Below are 23,429 nucleotides of genomic sequence, written 5' to 3'. Positions count from 1 at the left end.
ACAGGGCCAACCCTCTGAACATGGCTTGGTTAGCCATGTTAGGAGGAGGTGAATTCGACTGAGCACCACTGTGTTGGTACAGCAAAAGGTGTCTGTTACGTCTCCTGGGGCTGTGGCTCAGTGGTAGAGCCTCTGGCTTGGCATGCCAAAGGTCCCAGGTTCAATCCCCGGCATCTCCAGTTAAAAGGGAGTAGGCAAGTAGGTGATGTGAAAGACCCCTGCCTGAGACCCTGGAGAGCCGCTGCCGGTCTGAGTAGACAATACTGACTTTGATGGACCCACGGTCTTATTCAGTATGAGGCAGCTGCATGTGTTCATGCAGGCACGAACACATCACCCGGGCCTTTCTGAATCCCAGCCACGGATGTCAAACTTTCGTCCTTGCTCCTTGTGCGAAAGTGAGATTGTGCACGAAGCATGAAGCTAAAGATTGTGGTTAAAAATGGACTTCCTGTGCCTTCAGTATTTTAGCACAGCTGCACTCTTTCCTTTGATATCCCCCGTTCCCCCTATTTGTAACTTGCAGCGCCATCCAGAGCAAAGGTATCCCTTTCTAAGCCTATTATTGCCTTCAGTGGATTTAGAAAGGTGCAACTCAGTTCAGGACGGTGCTGCGACGTTTCTCAGCTGCAGCCCGAGTTTATTGAATACATAATTTAACTGTCTCCCCTCTTTCCAATGCTTTGATTTACGTAATGTAATTGCTACGTTGAAGGTTTTTTTTTTCAGTATGAAGGACCTCCCTACAATACCCTACCCACCTGATCAACCACACTATGCTTCCTACCGTCATCGTTTTCAGAAATCGGAAATATTTCTTTCCCCTTGTGTGTGTTATGGTGACTTATGGTGAGCCCTTATGGGGTTTTCAAGGCAAGCGGCTAACAGAGGTGGTTTGCCACTGCCTGCCCCCTGCATAGTGACCCTGGCATTCCTTGGTGGTCTCCCATCCAAATACTAACCTGGTCTGGCCCTGCTTAACTTCTGAGATGTGACAAGATCGGGCTAGCCTGGGCCATCCAGGTCAGGGCCTTACTGCGCCCCAAATCTCAGTGTTACATTACGGACGCTTTCACACAGGCTGAATAATGCACTTTCAGTCCCCTTTTAGTGCACTTTAACCATCGTTTGCGAGTGGATCTTTCCGTTTCACGCAGTAAAATCCAGCTGCAAAGTGCACTGAAAGTGCATTATTCAGCATATGTGAAAGCACTGTACGTCACATGGAATTGTGCCGCCTCTTTCGGCACGGGCATCCCTTTTGGAATTTCCAATATTGCATCTAAATCCCTTTACATCACAAGTTGCTGAAGACTTTTTAAACATCACTGTATTGGCAACAGTAATAAGGCAGAGAGGTTTGCTCTGTTTTCTGGCTTTCACTGGCAGCTTCATGAAGCGACAAGATGCAGGAAACAACTGAGCTGCCTCTCCTCTAAACTTTCCAGCTCTCTCGACAGTTGTCTTCACGCTCCAGAAAACTCTCTGCTCAAAACAAACTTCCAAAACAGAACAGCAGCGGTCGCCCACGCCTTCGGTGCAACTGTCCACACAATGTCATCTGCCCTTTAAAATAGTGTTTCCCGCCTGATTTGCAGCGCTGAATAGGATTTAGTTCATTTGCTAAGCGTGAGATTTTTTTTGTCAAATAATTCCATTCCTAGTTGGAGCAGCAGTCTGCAGAAAGGGCATCAGGGGCTCTGGGCCTTGGGGCATCAGGGGCTCTGGGCCTTGAACCACCTCATCGTCTGAGGCTGGGAGTTATAGTGCCATTCTAAACAGAGTTTCAGCTGTCTCGATCTGCAGTAGAAGTGCTCGATTCCAATCAAGTAGCACCTTTTGCCCTCCACTGGTCACCAGCGCAGGGATCTTCTGCCCGTCGCAATTCACTAATTGGAAGGGCTGTGGCTCAGTAGTAAGAGCATCTGCTTGGCGTGCAGAAGGTCCCAGGTTCAATCCCCGTCATCTCCAGTTTAAAAAACACGGTAGTAGGTGATATGAAAGACCTCTGCCGAAGACCCTGGAGAGCCACTAACAGTCTGAGTAGACAATACTAACTTTGATGGACCAATGTAAGGCAGCTTCGTGTTCTCATACAGAAGATACCAGGTTCGATCCCTGGCATCGCCGATTAAATGGATCTGGCAGGAGGTGATGTGAAAGACCTCTGCCAGAGACCCTGGAGAGCCACTGCCAGTCTGAGTAGACAATACTGACTTTGATGGACCAAGGGTCTGATTCGCTATAAGGCAGCTTTGTGTTCTCATGCAGAAAATACCAGATTCAATCCCTGGCATCGGCAATTAAATGGATCTGGCAGGAGGTGACGTGAAAGAGTAGACAGTCAGACAGCACAGACTTTGATGGAGCAGGAGTCTGATTCAGAATAAGGCAGCTTCATGTGAAAAGCAGAACCACTGGAATGCAGAACCCCTTCCAATCCAGGCCTGATTTGCCCGTAGCTCGCCATGATGGGCATCACTCGAAGCAGAGGCGGCATGGCAGCTTTTTAAACACTGCCCCTTACTCAGCTAGCATATACAAGTGAGCAGGGATTAAAAGTCCATTGCTCTCTTCCACCCCCTCCTGCTCGGCAGCGCCATTCGCCAAAGTAACACCGGAGTAGATTTGACCACTTCATGGGGCCAGGCAGCTCACTGGAATGGCGGGATAACAGAGCCCCGTGGACTCCAAAATCTCATCGCGCCCACTCGGGTGACACTTATCCCTTTACTCCTGGCAAGCAGATATTGCTGAAATTCTGCAACTCAGAGTGCCAAAGGTGTGGCACCCGCCCGGGGGAAAAATGAAACCCTCATGTTGCCTTACCCTTTCCTGCCAACCAGAAACTCGGACTCTCGGCAGGAAAACATTTAGTTCAGTGTTTCCGTTTTAGGTTAATGTTGTCAAAACACACACAGGGAGTCTTCATGCAGCAAAAGCAAACTAGAACTAGAATAATCCCCCTTTTTAAAAATTCCACACATCTTTGGAAGGCCGAATCTCATTAATATATATTTTTTGACTGCTCACAGAACTATTTGCTGCTTGAAAAGCCCAAATGCATCCATCATAATTACATGCCAGCTTAAATTCATTTCATTTTATTCTCCTGTTTCTTTTTTTAAAAAATGCCAGTCCCACTTGCTATGGATTATCATCCAGACACAAGTGTAGCCAAGCCCAATATCAGCCCTTGTGATTGGCTGGTACTGTGAAGATGCTAGATTGGCCCAACAGGATATAAGCGTGGTGCCAGTGTGGTGTAGTGATTAAGAGCGGTGGTTTGGAGCGGTGGACTCTAACCTGGAGGACCGGGTTTGATTCCCCACTCCTTCACATGAGCGACAGACACTAATCTGGTGAGCGGGGTTAGTTTCCCTACTCCTCCACATGAAGCCAGCTGGGTGACCCTGGGCTAGTCACAGTTACCTTAGAGCTCTATCAGCCTCACCTACTTCACAGGGTGTCTGTTGTGGGGAGGGAAGGGAAGGTGATTGTAAGCAGGTTTGATTCTTCCTTAAGTAGTAAAGAAAGTCAGCAAATAAAAACCAACTCTTCTTCTTCACCTTCTTCTATAAATACCAAGAACCTGGTCTCTGCTTTTGCCTACCTGTCTCAGCTTCCTGCACTTGTGTGTAAAAGTAGCTGAAGAAAATTCTGTGGGGTTTACTAACAAGTGTTTGCATTTTGGACTACAGCCGGGGGATAATTTTCTTTACAGTGTGCTACAAAAGTGTAGTTCAATGTTCTAATAAAACAGAAAGGACAGAATTTTAGATAGGTGGAAAGATTTAATCACCTTTTGTTGCGAATGTACGAATCACTCACAGCGACTGTGTCTATACTTTGAGCTTCGGACATTCAAAATGTTTGCGTATTTCTTTCATCGGCGATACAATTTCCTACTTCTGAACTATTTTGGCTGGGGGTGGGTGGGCGGATGCACTCCTGTGTGTCAAATTGTATGTGTGTAAAATTCTGGATCAGGTGTGATTTTTCTGATCAGCGTTCGAATAAATACCTGAACAGGCAATTTTGCAGGCATTATTCTAGCAAACCGAGTCTGAAGGAAAAATCCCACGCAGGGAAAATAAAGAATTTTAAGGAATCAGAACTTGAATTCTGTTCTCAAATATGGGGCCTTTCTCATTTCAATGCCTGAAGTTTTCAGATTTCTTTGTAAATATGAGCCAAACTGTTCAGTGTGACAATGAATATTACTGTATATATACTGAGGAAAGAAGTCTACTGATGTAAAAAAGAACATTTTAAAGATTTTTATTAAATTATTTCCTAAGATACAGATTTATCATCATTTAAAAATAAACTCTTCTAGATCATTAAAGAATACTGTATGCCGTTTTATGTGTATGGGAACGTCAGCACAAGCGCACCATTTTTAACAGTATTACTTTCTCAGGAGTAAAATATCAGTATTTTTGCTTGGAAAACAATTTATGATTTTGCAGAGCGCCTTCTGAACAGGGGAGACAACTATGTCAAATCAATAAACTGAAACGGTCGATGCCAACCCCCCGTTTCCACCTACGTCATTTGTACTGTTGCTCTGAACGTTTTTTTGAGGATCGCAAAACCTCCTTGGGCCTAAATGCAGAGCAGTAGCCATTTTGGCAGATTCTAGTGCGCTGGGAAAATACTGAAGGTGGACAGCAGGGACAACTGATTCCCTAGATTCATGGGCGGGGAGGTTTAAATCCCCCAGACTGCTGTTGAAATACAAGGACTTCACATTCATCTCTTCGCTGAGCCACAGAGTGATGGGAAGAGTGAGAGAAAGACACCACGTGACATACACAGGTCTCTCACCATGCCACGCTACGTGCCCGATTCTTAAAGTTTGGCACAGGGTGGGGTTGGGGGGTAAGGGGAGTGGGAATCAGATTGCAAAAAAAAAAAAAAAGATATGGGGAAAGGGATCCAACACACGTGCCTCTCCCTGCCCCCAAGCAGGAAGGTATATTACTGAGAGCTTTACAGCCAGCGTGGTAGAGGTTAAGAGCAGTGGTTTGGAAAGGTGGACTCTAATCTGGAGAACCGGGTTTGATTCCTCACTCCTCCACATGAAGCCACCTGGGTGACCTTGGGCTAGTCACAGCTCTCTTCGAGCTCCCTCAGCCTCACCTACCTCACACAGTGTTGGGTGGACAGGAAGGGAAGGAGATTGTAAGCCACTTTGAGACTCCTTACAGTAAAAGAAAAGCATGGTATAACACCAACTCTTCTTCTAATGACCAAGCTTCGACTAGAGAAGGTGGCCAAATCTCAATCCCCCTAATTTTGCAAATCAAAACACATTCACTATTGCATTGTCTACCACAGTGGGCAGAGATAGCTGTTACAAATAAAGAACCAAACAACATCAAAATTAATCAGAGAACGAGGTCAACCAAGAGCCAGTATGGGAGAGCCAAGGCACAAATCAGCATCCTGATAACTGACGGGTTGACCAATAATTGACAAAGTCTCTGCAGCCAAGCGTTGCGAGTCCTTTCCTAGGAAGTGGCACATAAAAGGTCTTACAGTGAGCCATAAAGATAGACTAGAGCAGTGGTTGTCAACCTTTTTCCTACCGTGGCCCCCTTCAGACCTTATTTCCTTCCTGTGGCCCCCCTGTCCTACCGGTAGAAAGGTAGCTATTTAAATGTTTTGTCTGTAAATAGCCAAGGAACAAAGAAGCATAAACAGCCACACAAAATGCACACATGCAGAGTGCGCATGGTGATCTATCCACTGAGAAGCACAGTCACTTCTCTGTTCACTCTACTTCTGTTTTCTATTTTCCTTTGTTTTGTTTTCTCGGTCAATTTTCTGTTTTCTTCACTTCTCACTTCCCTCTGTGGCCCCCTAGTCTCATGCCGCGGCCCCCCGTTTACGCAGTTTTCACCTGGGGCCCCCTTGGAATATCCTGGGGGGCCCCCGGGGGCCATATGGCCCCAGGTTGAGAACCACTGCACTACAGGACCCTGCGCAATTAGTTCAGTGCACTAGCATATACCCGCGCATGGTTCCATGTCCCGCTTCCGCCTGCCAGCTGGAAAGTTTCCGTGTGTGCATGTGTGCAGTAGGGGAGGGTGGCCCACCGTAGGACAGCCTGGAGATGTCCTAAAACCTGCTGCCAAACCTGGGGCTTCCCCAACAAGAACTGCAGTTGTTGAGCAGTCATGACGCCGGGCGATCCACCGATTGCTGAGACCTTAGTATAGCCAGAGTGGTGTAGTGGTTAAGAGAGGTGGTTTGGAGCAGTGGACTCTGATCTGGAGAACCAGGTTTGATTCCTCACTCCTCCACATGAGCGGTGGATGCTAATCTGGTGAACCGGGTTGGTTTCCCCACTCATCCACATGAAGCCAGCTGGGTGACCTTGGGCTAGTCACAGCTCTCTCCGAACTCTCTCAGCCCCACCTGCCTCACAGGGGGAGGGGAAGGGAAGGTGATTGTAAGCTGGTTTGATTCTTTCTTAAGTGGTAGAGAAAGTTGGCATATAAAAGCCAACTCTTCGTCTTCTATAGTAAAGGAGCCATGCCCCCTCCCCCAAGTCTGCAAACGGGTATAAAGCTTTTCTGTCTTCTAGCTACAAAACATCGTCACACATTCCAAGATTTTCCACATTTCACAGATTCGGCGTGGAAATACTTAGTCCCAGATGAAACGGTAGCATTCCCCAGCAGAGGCTTTAAAAACGCCAACAAGCAACAGGCAAATCTGATCCGTTTCCTTAGCATCCATCACCCAGCAGCCAAACCCCACCCTCGTTGAAGAACAGCAGTGCCCATCCACCCGCAACAAGTTTTTTTGCTTACCGGGTACATAAGCCAAGATAGTTTAAGAGCGCAGCAGTGCTGGTCTGCAGTAGAAGAGCAAGGTTCGAGTCCAGTAGCACCTTAGAGCTCAACAAGATTGTCAGGTTACGAGAGTCAAAGCTCCCTTCATCAGGAACATCAGAAAACCAAGAGAGAGCCAGCGTGGTGTAGTGGTTAAGAGCGGTGGTTTGGAACGGTGGACTCTGATCTGGAGAACCGGGTTTGATTCCCGACTCTTCCACATGAGAGGCAGAGGCTAATCTGGTGAACTGGATTTGTTTCCCCACTCCTACACACGAAGCCAGCTGGGTGACGTTGGGCTAGTCACAGCTCTCTTAGAGCTCTCTCAGCCCCACCTACCTCGCAGGGTGTCTGTTGTGGGGAGGGGAAGGGAAGGTGGTTGCAAGCCGGTTTGATTCTTCCTTAAGTGGTAGAGAAAGTCGGCATATAAAAACCAACTCTTCTTCTTCTAACCTCAAGGAAACCTATTTACCTCCTAAGATGAGAAATTATTATTATTAAAAACACACTAAAAAGATGCCTGTTTATTAAACTGAAGAATTTTATCTGGACTATGTCGAACAGAATTTGCCAGTATGGTGAGGCCGTTACAATGTTGGGCTACGACCTGGGAGGCCAAGATTCGAATCCCCACTCTTCCATGGAAGCTTGATGGGGGACCTGGGGGGGCTCACTCTCCCCTCAGCCTCCCTTCCTCCCAGGGCTGTGGTGACAATAAAATGGAGAAGGGGAGAATGGTTCCTCCTGCCAGAGAGAAAAGTGGGGTATAAATGAATTAAGTAAATCGATTGGGTTATTTATAGCAGAGTTAGTGCTCTACACAGGAGCCAAGCTTTGACACGAGTTCGAGATGTGGCACACAGGGGGTTCTGAATGGTCTACGTGAACAAAAAGTACATTGTAAAACATATTTTCCATTAAAATTTGTAGGGTGCAGTAGTTAAGAATGGTGGACTCTAATCTGGAGGACCGGGTTCGATTCCCCACTCCTCCACATGAAGCCTGCTGGGTGACCTTGGGCTAGACACAGTTCTCTCCAAACTCTCTCAGCCCAACCTACTTCACAAGGTGTCTGTTGTGGGGAGAAGGAAGGGAAGGCGATTGTAAGCCGTTCTGAGATTCCTTGAAGATGGTGGTGGTGGAGGAGGAGGAAAGGAGAAGAAGAGTTGGTTTTTATATGCTGACTTTCTCTGCCACTTAAAGAAGAATCAAACTGGCTTACAATCTCCTTCCCTTCCTCTCCCCACAACAGACATCCTGTGAGGTAGGTGGGGCTGAGAGAGTGTGACTAGCCCAAGGTCACCCAGGTGGCTTCATGAGTAGGAGCGGGGAATCAAACCCAGTTCTCCAGATCAGACTCCACCACTCCAAACCACCGTTCTTAATCACTACACAATGCAGGGTTTAAAAACCAACTCTTCTTCTTCTAACACGGTACTTAAAAATGAAATGGGGGGGGGGAATTATAATCATAAAAATAAAAGCAACTAAAGCACAAGTAAAAGCTAAGAAAATACTAGAATGGAACCCAGCCTTCCTCCCTAATTCCTCTCTGAAGGCCGGAGGCAGATGGAAGGAACAGGGCCCAAGTCAAGTCCAATTTACCTGGCCTTGGCCGGCCCCCCAAATTGCTGCAGGGAAGTGGAAAGAGGAACTTGACAAGATCACACGCCAGAAGCACTTAGGCAAAAAAGAGGATTTAGCCTCTTCTCCCTGCGAGTTCCAGCCACAAAGGGAAGGACCATGGAAGAAAGATTCCCTCCTCTTGCTGACACCTCCAAGGCTCCATTCTCCCATCCTGGCACAGGGGCCGAACTATTCCACTGCTGAAAAACAGAACAAGCTAAATGCTAGCCTGCTGGAAACTCCACCTGGTGGCCTGTTGCACAAGGAGGCGTCATTTACTCCACCAACCAGCCTTAATTGTAAAAACTATACTGCCCTGACCTGGATGGCCCAGGCTAGCCCAATCTCATCAGATCTCAGAAGCTAAGCAGGGTCAGCCCTGGTTAGTACTTGGATGGGTGACCACAAAGGAAGTCCAGGGTTGCTATGCAGAGGCAGGCAATGGCAATCCACTTCCGTTTGTCTCTGCCCTGACCTGGATGGCCAAGACTAGCCACACAGCGACCTCGGATGCTGAATAAGCCAATCATAGCCATTTGGGCTCTCCAGATGTGTAGAAGACACAGGTGTGCCCTATTAGTAAAAGGCAGGCCAAGTTCATTTAGGTGTACCGCTGCTGTGCCTCAGCAGAGCTCACCTGTTCATCCCTTCTGTGGTTAGAGTGTCAGACTGGGATCTGGGAGACCCAAGTTCAAACCTGCTCTGCTAGACCACTAAGTCTCACTTAAACACCCTTCAAGCAACGCAGAGTTCAATTGTGGAACTCCCTGCCCCAGGCGGTGGCGATGGCTGCCATCTTGGAAGGCTTGAAGAGGGGAGTGGACATGTTCATGGAGGAGAGGGCCAGCCATGGCTACAAGTCAAAAAGGATACACAGGCAGGATAATGCTGCTGCAGTCATCTTGCTTGTGGGCTTCCTAAAGACACCTGATTGGCCAATGTGTGAACAGACTGCTGGACTTGATGGACCCTGGTCTGATCCAGCATGGGCTTTCTTATGTTCTTATACGTGGCACTTTAAAATATGGGAGGGTAAACTTAATCCTTGAGACCAAGGGGGATCCAGGTAACACCAATCCACGACAAAATACCAAATTCCAAGGAACGAGGCTGGCATCTACTGAGTTAGGCTTCTAGAGGTCAAAGTATTCTGTGAGGGAAATACCCATGACTTTAAAAAAATGCACAAACCATGTCCCAAAAAACCCAACATGAGCCTGTGTCATGGACCGAAGGGGACTCTGGACTTCTGTTTGTTTCACGGTGGATCACTTCTGCAATAGAGAGGAGTATCAAAAAATTGTATGCTATACGGCACAGTATTGTACTGCTGCATGAAGAATATTTTTTTAAAAAATATCTGAGTGGCTGCACAGAAAGTCTTTGGATTTTGAGAAGCAGCTTTGCAAGTTAGTAGCCTGGAGATGAGAAGTGATTTGTCTCCAACCTTGCTGAATGCTTACTTTAAGTAAGAATTGGTAATTTCCCTTCCTGTGATCACAAAACACTTAGCCCCCAATGCATATGCAAAGTACTCACTGGGTTAAAGCACACAGAGACCCAGAACCCCAGGAACAAATACAGTCCTGATATGTGAACCAGATAAAGTTCTCCTTCTTAGTGTGGTCATATGACCACATCCTGTGACCATTCCACTGGATCAAACAGAGATGATATAACAGTTTAAAGGAAGACACATTTCACAAGACGAATTCATCGGGGTTTTTCTTCTTTCAGTTCCCACTGGCGCTTCAGCAAACCGAAAGGGATGTGACTATCACAAAAACTGTTGAGAACTATTTTTAACCGTTAATCACATCTGCACACCACCCTCTAGGTGGAGGAGGAAAATGCCGCCAAGTAGCAGCCAATTTATGGAAACCCTGTAGGGTTTTCAAGGCAAGGGACGTTTGGAGGTGGTTGTCCATTGCCTACCTCCACATGGGCCGAAAGAGTTCAGAGAGAGCTGTGACTTGGTCACCCAGCAAGCTTCATGTGGAGGAATGGGGAAACCAAACCAGTTCACCAGATTAGAGTCCGCCGCTCATATGGAGGAGTGGGGAATCAAATCCGGTTCTCCAAATTGGAGTCCACTGCTCTTAACCCCTATACCACACTGGTTGTTTTAGTACAGGCTATTAAATAACAGACGCAACGGGCCACTTCACATGGAACATCCTTTGAGGCACGCCTAAAAGAACAGAAGTGTGAACACATTGAAGACACGTTTGCAAACACGCGTAATACAGAGGCACGCTCATCACGGAATTAGGGTTATCAGCAAGTCCCTGCTAGGTGTAAACACATGAACACACATGAAGCTGCCTTATACTGAATCAGACCCTTGGTCCATCGAAGTCAGTACTCAGACCGGCAGCAGCTCTCCAGGTCTCCAGCAGAGGCAAAATCCAAATCAGCCATTTCCAGATGTGTAAAGGGGCCTTGTGAGTTTATTGGAGGCAGGTTAAACGAAGTAACAGAGCTGCGTTATGGGGGGGGGATTTGGGCTGTGGCAAGGGGGGGAGGAAACATTGTGCTCCATCCATCCATCTGTGGAAATTTTAGGCAGGATCCAAGCCAAACTGATGTTGAAATTAAATCAAAAGAATTTCTGGCTAAACATTAGAAAGAACTTTCTAGCAGTTGGAGCGGTTCCTCAGTGGAACAGGCTTCCTCAGAAGGTGGTGGGCTCTCCTTCCCTGGAGGTTTTAAAACAAAGGCTAGATGGCCATCTGACAGCAAGGCTGATTCTATGACCTAAGGCAGATCATGAGAGGGAGGGCAGGAAGGGTTGTGTCAATGTTGATCAATCAACCTTTATTGGCATATACTCAGAAACATGGCGTAAGCAGTACACAGGGTTGCGTCAGTGTTTGGCTCTCATGGCCCTTTCTTGCATGCCCAGGGTAGTGCTGATAGCCACTTTGGGGTCAGGAAGCAATTTTCATCCAGGCCAGATTGGCCAGGGATCCTGGAGGGTTTTTTTTTTTTTTTTTTTTGCCATCTTCTGGGCGTGGAGTAGGGGTCACTGGGGGTATGGGGGAAGAGGTAGTTGTGAATATCCTGTATTGGGCAGGGGGTTGGACTAGATGACCCTGGTGGTCCCTTCCAACTCTATGATTTGGTTGTTAGGACAGCAAACTGTCACAGATTCATACTAGACCAGGGGTGTTGAACAACAGTTACGAGGCCCGGATATAACAAATGTCACTTGGTCGGGCTGGGCCATGCCTCGCCAGCCCAGATCGAGGGGGGTGGCTGCCTCAGCTGGCTCACGGGCTGGATATGAGCTCTCCAGGGGCCGGATTCAGCCCATGGGCCTTACATTTGACAATCCTGTACTAGATCGTTTCAGAGGGTAGCTGTGTTGGTGTGTGTTGGAAGAGCTAGGCTTGAGACTCGTAGCAACCTTGAAGACCAACAAGATTTTGGGGGTATGAGCTTTTGAGTCACAGCTACCTTCATCAGATACAAGCAGAAACGGAGACCCCTGAGTCCTCATATCCCAGTCAGATACACCCTAATTGTCCTTTCAAAACCGAACGTGGGATGGATTAGGATGCAGGAATTTAGTAACGAATATTCCTAATTCCAAACAGAGTGTTTGAAAGCCAGTCGGAAGGGAAGGAGAGACATGAAGCTTTAGAGTCATTTTACTTCTATCATTTTGCCTGTGAAGCATTTTTCACCGCAAAACATTTGAAGTCTGGAAGCATATTTTCAGCTATCTGTGAGTGTGTGCAGGACGGTTGCTGCAGGAAGTAAAATGCGAACGGAATTCTTACGTGAGAAACCACTGGATGGCCTCCTATGCTCAGAAATGTATGGAGGAACCTGACTTTTCTGCTCGGGAACACCAAATCTATCACTCTGCGTAGGTCAATTTGAACTTTTCAAGTCACATGATGGAGCCGTACCCCTGCTCAAAAGATGCAACGTGTAAGGTTTACGTGGAAGCCAAGTTCCTGTTTCCCTACAGAACTGTAGGTTTTTGTAGTCTTGAGCTTTCTGACTGAAGACGTCACCGCAGGCAGGAAGTGGAGTTTGCGCTCAGTTATTTCCCTCTTGAGCTGAAATTATTTTCATCAGTCGGAGCCATAAAGGGAGCTTCAGCCTCTTGCATTTTGGAACGTTCTCCAGCAAAGGGTAAGTAACCTATTTTGTTTTAAACCTGAAACTGTTTTCATCCTAAAGATCAAGGGGGGAAATATTGTGTGGGGAGAGCTCTGGACTTCCCGCTCCCCTCCTTCTAGATTCACTTAAAACTGCTTGAAGAGTAGTAAAACGTCACATCTGGGAATCACAGCTGTAAAACATTTTTGCATTCAGCTGGAATCCTACCAACGGAGCAGGAATAATTAAAAGCATCACCGAATTTTTTAAATGCCAGACTCATCAAGTAGGAGGGGGGAAATATCCTTCAATTCTGTTGAGATTACATGTTGCTCGTCTGCTGTTTTCGAGCGAGACTGAAGGAGAAATCGCACACATCTCAAACAAAACGTTATTGTGACGTTCTTCCTGTATGCGGAGACACGGTCAGGGTTTTTTTTGACCAGTGGTCAACGCTGGTTCCCCCCACCCTCCCCAATTAAATACTTCTCGTAGTCAGCGTTGTATTTGGTTCTCATACCTATATAAATGCCGGGCCCCTGAGTTTTACAATGCTGTTCCCAGGTTTTACCACAATAATTCAGTGATGGTCCAGATAAACTTTTGCTAAGAACTAGAATAACAGTTTGGGGGGGTTGCGCTGAACGGTTTGCATCGAGAAAGGTCCCCTTTTGGCAGCAGATAGCTGTTTGCAAAGAGCTCCCTGTTTGGCTGAGAATAACTTTTTTTAAAAAATATTGCAGCCAATAAAAAAGAAAGAAAGAATGTGGGGAGAGGATGTCATATGCTAAACTCTCGCACACAAAATAGTTTTGGTTTCTAAAGTAACGATCACTAAACACAGCAAAGCGGTTTGGAAGCTTTCAAATAAGTGTCAGTGTGAGCTGATAAATCCCCCGAGTCCCAAGACTTGGGTTTTTCAAGCGAACGCACGCAACGAGAAAATCGTTTCACATCCTGGCTCTCTCCCGAGACGTTTCTTCTGCGGGACTCGCCCGCCCGAGCTGAATTTGGGAGGAATCACTGGGCTCCATCTGTTGGCAGCAAAGCATTTATTTATTAACTGCGGGTCTGGAGGACAGGATTCCAGAACATTTGGCTCTGGGTGCCAAAACAAATACAGCCTAGCGTATAAGCAGCAGCAGAGCGCCTGAGAAGAGCTCTCTCCCGCTCGCCCCCAAAAGTGTAGTTATGTGAAGTGAGAGAGCAATAATGTTTGTTTCACGGTGCATTTCCCACACGGGCGGGCGTAACGGAAGAAAAGCAGGGCAAAGAAGTAAAAAAACGGCACAAATAAAAGTCACACTGGGCTTTAGTTTCTGTTTACCACATTTTCGACAAGTCACGTCACTTCTGAGGCTTCCCCCTCCCTGTATGCAACTGTAAAATGGCAAGAAACACAATTTCCTTATGCCTGTGGTTTTCAGACTACAGGCCCAAAGGGAAGAGGTGTTGGGAAATCTGGGATAGGATCTTTTTAAGCGGAAACCGCAGCTGAAGGGGAGCCGATTCTTCCTCCCGTTCTCAGAGCAAGCTTAACAATTCCACATCCCTGCACCGTTTGGCCCGTTGAAACCAACTCCGAAAGACAGGTTTAACCATCTGTTTCTGCAAGACATACCGAAGAGGGCTGGGTGCCTTCTAGTGTACACAGGGGCAGCAGCACATGTCTGCCAGCTAGGGTTGCCAACCTTCAGGTGGGGCCTGGAGACCTCCTGGAATTACAAACGATCTCCAGGCGACAGAGATCAGTCCCCCTGGAGAAAACATCTGCTTTGGAAGGTGGACTCTATGGCACTATACCATGCCAAGCAGATGTTCTACCACTGAGCAATGTCCCCATCTCCTGAGCCAGGAGGCAGACAAGGAGGTACACAAAGACAAGCGGTGCGAAAGCCCTATTGTCACGTCTGAGCGGCGAGTTACTTAGGCCCTTCACATCGCCTGCCCCAGCTGAGTTTGCAGCTGCCGTATCTCCCTTTGGCCATCAACAGCAGTGGCGCCAAAGTCTTGCAAAGCACTATGGGCACATAAAGAGTAAGATGGTTTTGTTCCCCCGCGGCTAGAATCCTTGGTCACAGATCCTTGGCACTTCGCGCTCGGTTCCAAAAACAATTCCCTGACCGTTCAGCATAGACTTGACGCTTGAGGAACGCAAGCTCATCTGCTCCACAGAACTAGAAGCACGGTTATTTGGATCAGGGCCTACATAACCGGGGTATGGGAACTTTTGCTGAAGTACTCAAGAGTGCTAGAAAGGGTCACAACGATTTGTATTTTTCTGATTGGTAAACTGGACCAACCTCGTCTTCTTGAAATATAAAGGATCTCCAAGGTGGATGCTTATAACCATCCGTGGGCACCTTTTAATTGGTAATCTCAAGATTACCAGCAACACTAGCAGTTGTTACCTGGGCATATAACACAAGGGCTAAAGGATTTCACTTGAAATCGATAGGCAATTGTGCCCAACATGGTTAACATTTTGTCCTACCACACTCTGTGTGATGTAGTGGTTAGGGAGGCAGATTAGGATCTGGCAGACCCAGGTTCGAATCCCCACTCTCTGGAGGAGCGGAGAACGCTCTAGGTCCCCGTTGGGGGGGAGGGAGAGAAGGGGTATAAATGAAGTAAAAAGAAGTAAAGAGAAAGGCCAGGATTCCAAAGAGCAGCGGATCGAAGTTCTGCGTCTCTGAAGGAACTCTGGGTTTCCAGCTCTCGAACAGCAGCCCTCCTTCGTGCCAACATGCTTTTGAAGCTGAGAACAGTTTCAAAAGCAGTTTGAGGCAAGGCGTGGGGGTCTGCTCTTCAAAGAACTCCCATCGGGTACGGCAAACCCTGCTGTTGACCTCCCACAGCTCTTTCAGATCCACGCCAAAGTTCGTAAATACCATTCTAAACCCAGTTCCTTTTAGACCTTTCAAGAGAGCGTGCAGAGGGTGTTAAATGTTAACACACAACAACTCACCCACACACAAACTTCTCAAGATTTTACTGCAGAACAGTTGGTCCTTTCTTGCGGCCTCTGAAATTTGATAAATTTCAAGAGCTTTATTCAACCACTGGGTCCTCAAAGCACAAACTCTATCTCAACAAACCTGGGCCCAAAAAGCTTGATTCCACATTTTAACACATTTTTTTTTCAAAAATCAAAACACGTGCAAACGTTAAATGCATCAGCATCACCACCGCCTCTGGGATCTGATGCACTTTAGTGGTGAAGAGCGGTGAGGTGACGGTTCCTCATTCGAGTCTTACATAAATTATGAACACACAAGTTCACAGGGACTGTGGCTCGGTGGAAGAGCCTCTGATTGGCATGCAGAAGGTCCCAGGTTCAATCCTCAGCATCTCCAGTTAAGGATCAGATAGTAGGTGATTAGGGAGGGTCTCAGCCTGAAACCCTGGAGAGCTGCCGCCAGTCTGAGTAGACGAGAATGGCCTTGATGGGCCAACGGTCGGACTCAGTAGAAGACAGCTTCATGTGTTCAGGGAGGGGCTATGGCTCAGAGGTAGAGAAACTGCTTGGCACGCAAAAGGTCGCAGGTTCAACCCCTGGCATTGCCAGTTAAAAGGACCGGGCAGTAGCTGATGTGAAAGACCTCTGCTTGTGACCCTGGAGAGCCACTACCAGACTGAATACATAATACTGACTTTGATGGACCAAGGGTCTGACTCAGGACAAGGCAGTCTCATGTGCATATGGAAGCCGTGGCTCAGCGGTAGAGCATCTAGGGTAGGGGGCGCTGGGGATGAGTCTGTGGAACCAAGGAGGCGGTGGCCCGAAAAGTTTGGGAACCACTGGAGTAGACAACACTGACCTTGATGGACCAATGGTTTGATTCAGCATAAGGCAGCTTCATGTGTGATCAGTAGAAATGAGCAAGAGTCCAGTAGCACTTTAAAGACTAACAAAAATTTCTGGTAGGGTATGAGCTTTCGTGAGTCACGGCTCACTTCTTCAGATGGCAGCTTATACCCTGCCAGATGTTTTGTTAGTCTTTAAGGTGCGAATGGGCTGCCTGAGCCGCATTTGATTATATTCCCAAGGCTACCTAGATCCTCAGGAGTGACTTTTTTAGGGGGATAGAAGAGACTTCTAGGAGCCCCGTGGCGCAGAGTGTTAAGCTGCAGTACTGCAGTCAAAAGCTCTGCTCACGACCTGAGTTCGATCCCGACAGAAGTCGGTTTCAGGTAGCCGGCTCAAGGTTGACTCAGCCTTCCATCCTTCCGAGGTCGGTAAAATGAGGACCCGGCTTGCTGGGGGAAAAGGGAAGATGACTAGGGAAGGCACTGGCAAACCACCCCGCAAACAAAGTCTGCCTTGGAAACGTAGGGATGTGACGTCACCCCATGGGTCAGGAATGACCCGGTGCTTGCACAGGGGACCTTTACCTTTTAGAAGAGACTTCAGTGGGAAGGGAAAACAGGAAAAGGTCTCTTCTGTGAACTCAGACATTCTTTAGATTGATTTCCTTATAGGACAAAGAGTTTCAAACACTCAAGAAGTATTTTATGAATGTTATCGTTACAACCCTCCGACGGGCTTTTGCAGATGTGCTGCTTTTCATTCGGTGTCCCCCCCCCCCCGAGCAAACTGTTTCCGCTTTATTCCCCATAATTAACTCCAAACCTGATTCCTCACCACCACCACCAAAATCCGACTTATAATAATTAAGTTGAATTCATATTGGGTGCTGAATGAGTAAAGGAGCTAATCCCCCTTACATCAAAATCATTATTGCAGCGCCGAGAATTGGTGGGCGCTTGCAAGCGGAACAGACAAATCCCTTTGTTTCTCTCTGATGCCCGGTATGTGCACTGCACATTCGCCTTCTCCGCACCCATTGTTCTCTAGGCCTCAGTTTCCCCTAGGGTTGCCAGCTCTGGACTGGGAAATTCCTGGAGATTTGGGAGGTGGAGCTTGAGAGGGAAAGGTTTGGGGAGGGGAGGGGCCAAAACAGCAGCAGAAGATGAGTTGGTTTTTATATGCCGACTTTCTCTACCATTTAAGGCAGAACCAAACTGGCTTACCTTACCTTCCCCTCCCCACAACAGACACCCTGTGAGGTAGGTGGGACTGAGAGAGCTCTAAGAGAGCTGTGACTAGCCCAAGGTCACCCAGCTGGCTTCACGTGTAGGAGTGAGGAAACCAACCCAGTTCACCAGATTAGCCTCCGCTGCTCATGTGGAGGAGCAGGGAATCAAATCCGGTTCTCCAGATTAGAGTCTACCGCTACTAACCACTACACCATAGAGTTTATCGCCCCCAAAGCAGCCATTTTCTCTGCAGGAAGTGATCTCTGTAGTTTGGAGAACAGTTGTAATTCTGGGAGATCCCCAGTCTCCCCCAGGAGGTTGGCAACCCTAGGTTCCCCAGATGGTGGCAAAGCACTCCCACTACCAGCAGCCTTGCCATTATCATAGCAGAGGTGCCAAATTGCTCAAGAGCTTATTTCTCCCCCAAACAGAGAATTTAGTTCATAAGTCTCAAGGCTTGTTTTAACCTAGAGAAAGATTCTTAATGTATAGTGCCTACAGGCATTCAGTCAAGGCCTTGATAGTTCATGGCATGGCCTAGAAAGGAAGAACTCCAGAAAATACCAGGAACAGAAGTTGCCATGGAAGCAAGAGACAAATAATAGGTAGAAAACGCATCTCTTACCCATCCTTCACGGAGTTCATGGCACTCCCACTGACTCTCCCCATTTCTTCCTCAGAAAACCTAGCAAGGAACGTGGCTAGGGTTGCCAGGTCCCTCTTCGCCACACGCGGAAGGGTTTGGGGGCGCAGCCTGAGGAGGTCGGGGTTTGGGGAGGGAAGGGACTTTAATGCCACAGAGTCCAATGGCCAAAGCAGCCATTTTCTCCAGGGGAACTAATCTCTATTGGGCTGGAGATCAGTTGTAATAGCAGGAGATCTCCAGCTAGTACCTGGAGGTTGGCAACCCTAAATGTAGCTGGTAGGGGCAACCGGCCCAAAGCTGCCCCACATATTTTCATGGCCGAACCAAGGTTTGAAACTTGGGCTCCCCAAACCACAACAAACGTTTATCCATTACATCATTTTAGGGGGTAGTCATGTCGGGCTGCAGCAGAACAACTCGATGCGAGTCCAGTAGTACCTTAAAGATCAACAAGATTTTTGGGGAATGAGCTTTCCAGAATCACAGCTCCGTTGACTCTCAAAAGCTTATACTCTGGAAATCCTGTTGGTCTTCAAGGCGCTACTGGACTCAAATCTTGCTTTATCCGTTACAACGCTCTTCATTTTCGTTGTCAGAGTCCAGACGACTGTAAAGGTATTTTATGGGTGCTGATTTATCGTTCAGCCTCGTTTCAGCCAGACAGCACATTTTAGAATAACATATTTTAAGCTCATTGTAATGTTCTTACAACCCAATTCTGCAGCACATTTGCCCAGAGAGAAGTCCCACAGAGTCCTCCTGGATTTAAACGCAAGCAAAAACGTGCCTAGGACCGGAGCCTTAAATTAAAAGAATAATTTAGAAGGGTGGCATTATCGTTCATCCGACATTGTCAAAATTCAACTAAAGAGACATAAGCTATGGAAGAAAGCTTTATGAAGGGACATTATTCCATTAACAGATGAGGCTCTATGGAAGCTTCTGATAAGGAAAAGTCCCTGTGAGTTGCTGTATGTGTGTGTGTTTGTGTGAGTGTGCGCACATTCTGCCTGAACAGATCGGCTTTGCATTCTATTGAACGACTGGAAGAAACCCTAGTTTTAAATCTGGGAGGGATTAATGCAAAACCTGAAATGCTTGCGTTATAAAGGAAATGGAAGATGAAATAGCAGACGTGGCATGCTCTCTCTCCCTCAAAATATATATAGAGAGAGAGCTTGGACAGCAGAAGCTGGCTTTTAAAATGTGTTAATTATTACAAAACCAAAGATCCATACAATTTTCGACACGACAAAGCCATTTTAAATGCAAAAGGTTTATCCTGTCGCAGTGCATGCCACGAGTCTAAACCCAAAGGCGCCCCCAAACCTTTGAATAATATCAGTGCTTGGTTTTCTCTAACCGACTATATGGAAATTTCCTTTCTCGATAACAAACAAAATTATGCTTTTTCGGCCGCCAACAAGATTGTATTTATTGCAGTCGTTTTGTGCCGAGCAAACATCTATTGTGTTTTTTTTAAAAACAAAATCTCTATCTTTTGTGTAAAAGGAAAAAAGATGCCTTTTCATGGTAACACAATCACGTCGCCTGCACATAATCAAGCCGTTACAATTAATTCCCCATCAACTTCACCTTAAGAAGCCCCAATCTTTAGGAATTTATAACTCAGCTATAAAACACACAAGCACCTCCAGTTCAAACTTGGCAGATGAGGACATAATCAGACAATGACGGCTTAAAAAAACCCAAAACTTTTATTCTGCCACTCTCTACTAGCTCCACCGTGAGATTTAGGGCTGTGTGATATATATATATTAAAAGGTCGGATTATTAACGCATGGAATTTTATCACTCCGGAAGTGAAGCTTTCACAACTATTCTAAAATTTCCATTGTTGACAGAGCAATCCTATCTGCTAATTATAACCACTCAGCGGGAAAGCAGAATACAGTCACCGGGGCTCGGTAAAGCTATGCCTGTCACAAAAGGGAACAGGACAGAGACAGAAGAAAGAATTTCAGCATGGCCCATAATACGACCCCTTCCCTCCTCCATCTGCTTTACATTCCCAGCCTTTCCCCCTGAGAACTCCTCAGCCAAGTTTTGAATTTAGGCTGCTGGAGAGCCAGCGTGGTGTAGTGGTTAAGAGCAGTGGTGTGGAGCGGTGGACTCTGATCTGGAGAACTGGGTTAGATTCCCCACTCCTCCATATGAGCGGCAGAGACTAATCAGGTGAACCGGGTTGGTTTCCCCACTTCTACACATGAAGCCAGCTGAGTGACCTAGCGCTAATTCCACTCTTTCAGGGTGTCTGTTGTGGGGAGGAGAAGGGAAGGTGATCGTAAGCCGGTTTGATTCTTCCTTAAGTGGTAGAGACAGTCGGCATATAAAAACCAACTCCTCCTCCTCCTCCTCTTCTTCTAAATGTCCCTTCAAAAGACTGTCTTTGTGTGTGTGCCGTCAAGTCACAGCTGACTTATGGCTATCCCGCAGGGTTTTCACAGCAAGAAACATTCAGAGGCAGTTGCCATTGTCTGCCTCTGCCTGGGCTGAGAGTTCGGAGAGAACAGTAATTAGCCCAAGGCCACCCAGCAGGCATCATGTGGAGGAGTGGGGAATAAAACCCGGTTCTCCAAATTAGAGTCCGCCACTCTTAACCACTACACCACGCTGGCTCTCTTTACCTGCCTATGATGAAATAGCCACTAGTCCATGCAAGTTTACGCAGGAATAAAAAGTTGTCAAGCTTTTAACGCTGCGATGAGGTCTTCCTGTCAAGGTGACCAGTGAGCCCAATATGACTAAACCAGAACCTTACTTACCTTTCCACCAAGGGATGCATCTTCAGTAGGGTTCCCAACCTCCAAGTGGAGCCTGGAGACCTCCAGGAATTACAACTGATCTCCAGACTACACAGATCAGCTCCCCTTGAGAAAACGGCAGCTGCAGAGCAGAAACTCTATGGTATGCCAGAGACTCTAGGTGAAATCCCTCCCCCAAATTCTCTCCTCCACAGACGTCACCCCCAAATATGGGTACCCAAAAGGTTGAGTGAAACAAGACCTAAATAAAACAATGAAATATATTTATTATAAAGCACTTATGCACATATTATCCATAAGCACTTTATAATAAATATATTTCATTATTTTATTTAGGTCTTGTTCCACTCAACCTTTTGGGTACCCAACTTTGTTTTTTAGGTTGCCCCCCCCCCCAAAAAAAATATTGCCCCCAATTATCCAGGAATTTCCCAGGCTGGAGATGACAACCCTAATCTGCACTGGAGATGCACTGTTTGGCACCGGGGGGGGGGGGGGGTTGGAGCGTATTTTCCTGCCGCCTAGATTTTACTGTTAATTCCCCTTTCCTTTCACCTTGCAGGACCACCAAGAAGCCGAGCCTCTTCACCCAGAATGATTTCGCATAACATGACGTGGATTCGGTACCCAAGCCATTCCTCCACCCGCTTCGAGGACATCATATCTTCTCAAAACGTCATATCCAGATTTATGCACGGCTACTTCGCTTTCTTCGTGCCCCTCGGGTTACTAGCCGCGATTATTATCTTGGCCACGTTTATCAAGACCCGCGCATGGCGCACCTCCGAGAAGCTCGACGTCCTGATTTTGGTTCATGCCGTCAGCAGCCTCTTAATGATCCTTTTCTCATTCACGGTCACGGCGAGGCCTGACTATCTCTACGTCACTTACTTGGAGTGTGGGACTCTCTCATTCTTTTTCAACTTGGCTTACTTTGGCTCTCAGTACCTTGTCGTTCTAATGATGCTTAGTTTCTACCTCGGCAAATACCCGCCCCAGAATGCTTTAATCACTAGGGCACATCAAAATCCAACGGTGTGTATCGGGTTTGTGCTAATGTGGGCCTTCTGTACGGCGCTGATCGCCGTGGCGCTGCTGGGCATTGAGAATTACCATGGAAGAACAGCCTGCCAATTAGATCCTTTATTTGCATGGCCGGAATACGAGATTATTAAATTTACCTTTGGCTTCGGCGTTCCAGCTGCGTTCCAGCTTTTCTGCTTTATTCTCCTAATAGCTAAAGGGACTCAGCCAGAAATCCACTCCCCACGACAGAACGCTCACTCTCATTCAACAGTTTTGGTTATTGCAATCACCAAGTTCGCATGCCGCCTATTTTACAACATTATTCTTCTCTCCAGGACCACCTTGAAGATACAGAGAATCATAGGGACACCCAAAAACGAGCTCATAATGAATACTGCGGAGATAGTATTATTTGCAGAGAGCTGCATTAGCTTAGTTATCACACTTTGCCTTCATAAACCATACAGGAATGGTTTCTTAAATTTTATATGGAATGTCACAAAAGTTTGCAGAAGGCAACGCGCCAGCAACAGATCTCTGGAAATGCCAGAAACTCAGTCGTAAGTTTACCTGTGCCTCCTGAAAAAGGATCTTGCTGACTTCCTAACAGAAAACGAAAGGCTGCCTAGCTCTTTTACGACTACAACCAGGCTGCTGAAGAAACATACTCCAGCAGAGATGTTCTTTACAACTGCAAGAACGTCACGCTTTGCCAGAGTTGCCATTACACACTGGACCCACGGCAGCTGCGTCTTTGTACAGTGACTGATGGGTGGACAGTGAATTTATCTAGTGTAAACAAACAGGCCGAGAGCTTTTATGAAAGAGACTTCACCTCCATTTTATCTCCATGTAATTCTCAAGTTAATTCGGGCCACAGTATTCCCTATTACTATGTATGGGTGTGAAAATTGGACAATGAAGAAAGCTGACAGGAAGAAAGTAGATTCCTTCTAAATGTGGTTTTGGAGGAGAGTGGAACATCAAAAAGACAAATAAGTAGGTTCTAGATCAAATCAAGCCTGAAATGTCCCTAGAAACTAAAATGACTAAACTGAGGCTACTGTACTTTGGTCACATTATGAGAAAACAAAGGTCAATGGAAAAGACAATGAAGCTACGAAAAGTGGAAGGCAGCTGGAAAAGAGGAAGACCGAACAAGAGATGGATTGACTCCATGAAGGAAGCCATGGCCCTCAGTTTGCAAGATCTGAGCAAGGCTGTTAAGGATAGGATGTTTTGGAGGACACTGATTCATAGGGTTGCCATGAGTCAGAAGCGACTTGATGGCAATTAACACACATACACACAATTAATTATCTAGAGTTTAAGGAGGCATACAGTAAA

General features: G+C 46.8%; 1 protein-coding gene across 1 annotated transcript in view; it reads right to left on the bottom strand.

The window, feature by feature from the left end:
* C21H7orf50 (chromosome 21 C7orf50 homolog) overlaps positions 1-23,429 on the bottom strand; it is a 132,901-nt gene that overhangs the window by 78,540 nt on the left and 30,932 nt on the right. The window contains exon 2 of the mRNA XM_056866627.1: positions 20,629-20,664. Within this exon, the coding sequence (XP_056722605.1) occupies positions 20,629-20,664 (36 nt within the window). The remainder of the gene's footprint in view (positions 1-20,628; positions 20,665-23,429) is intronic.

This window comes from Euleptes europaea, chromosome 21 (genome assembly GCF_029931775.1).
Source record: "Euleptes europaea isolate rEulEur1 chromosome 21, rEulEur1.hap1, whole genome shotgun sequence".
Taxonomy (NCBI): Eukaryota; Metazoa; Chordata; class Lepidosauria; order Squamata; family Sphaerodactylidae; genus Euleptes; species Euleptes europaea.
The sequence above is the reverse complement of the archived record's forward strand: the minus strand, read 5'-3'. Positions and strand labels throughout refer to the sequence as shown.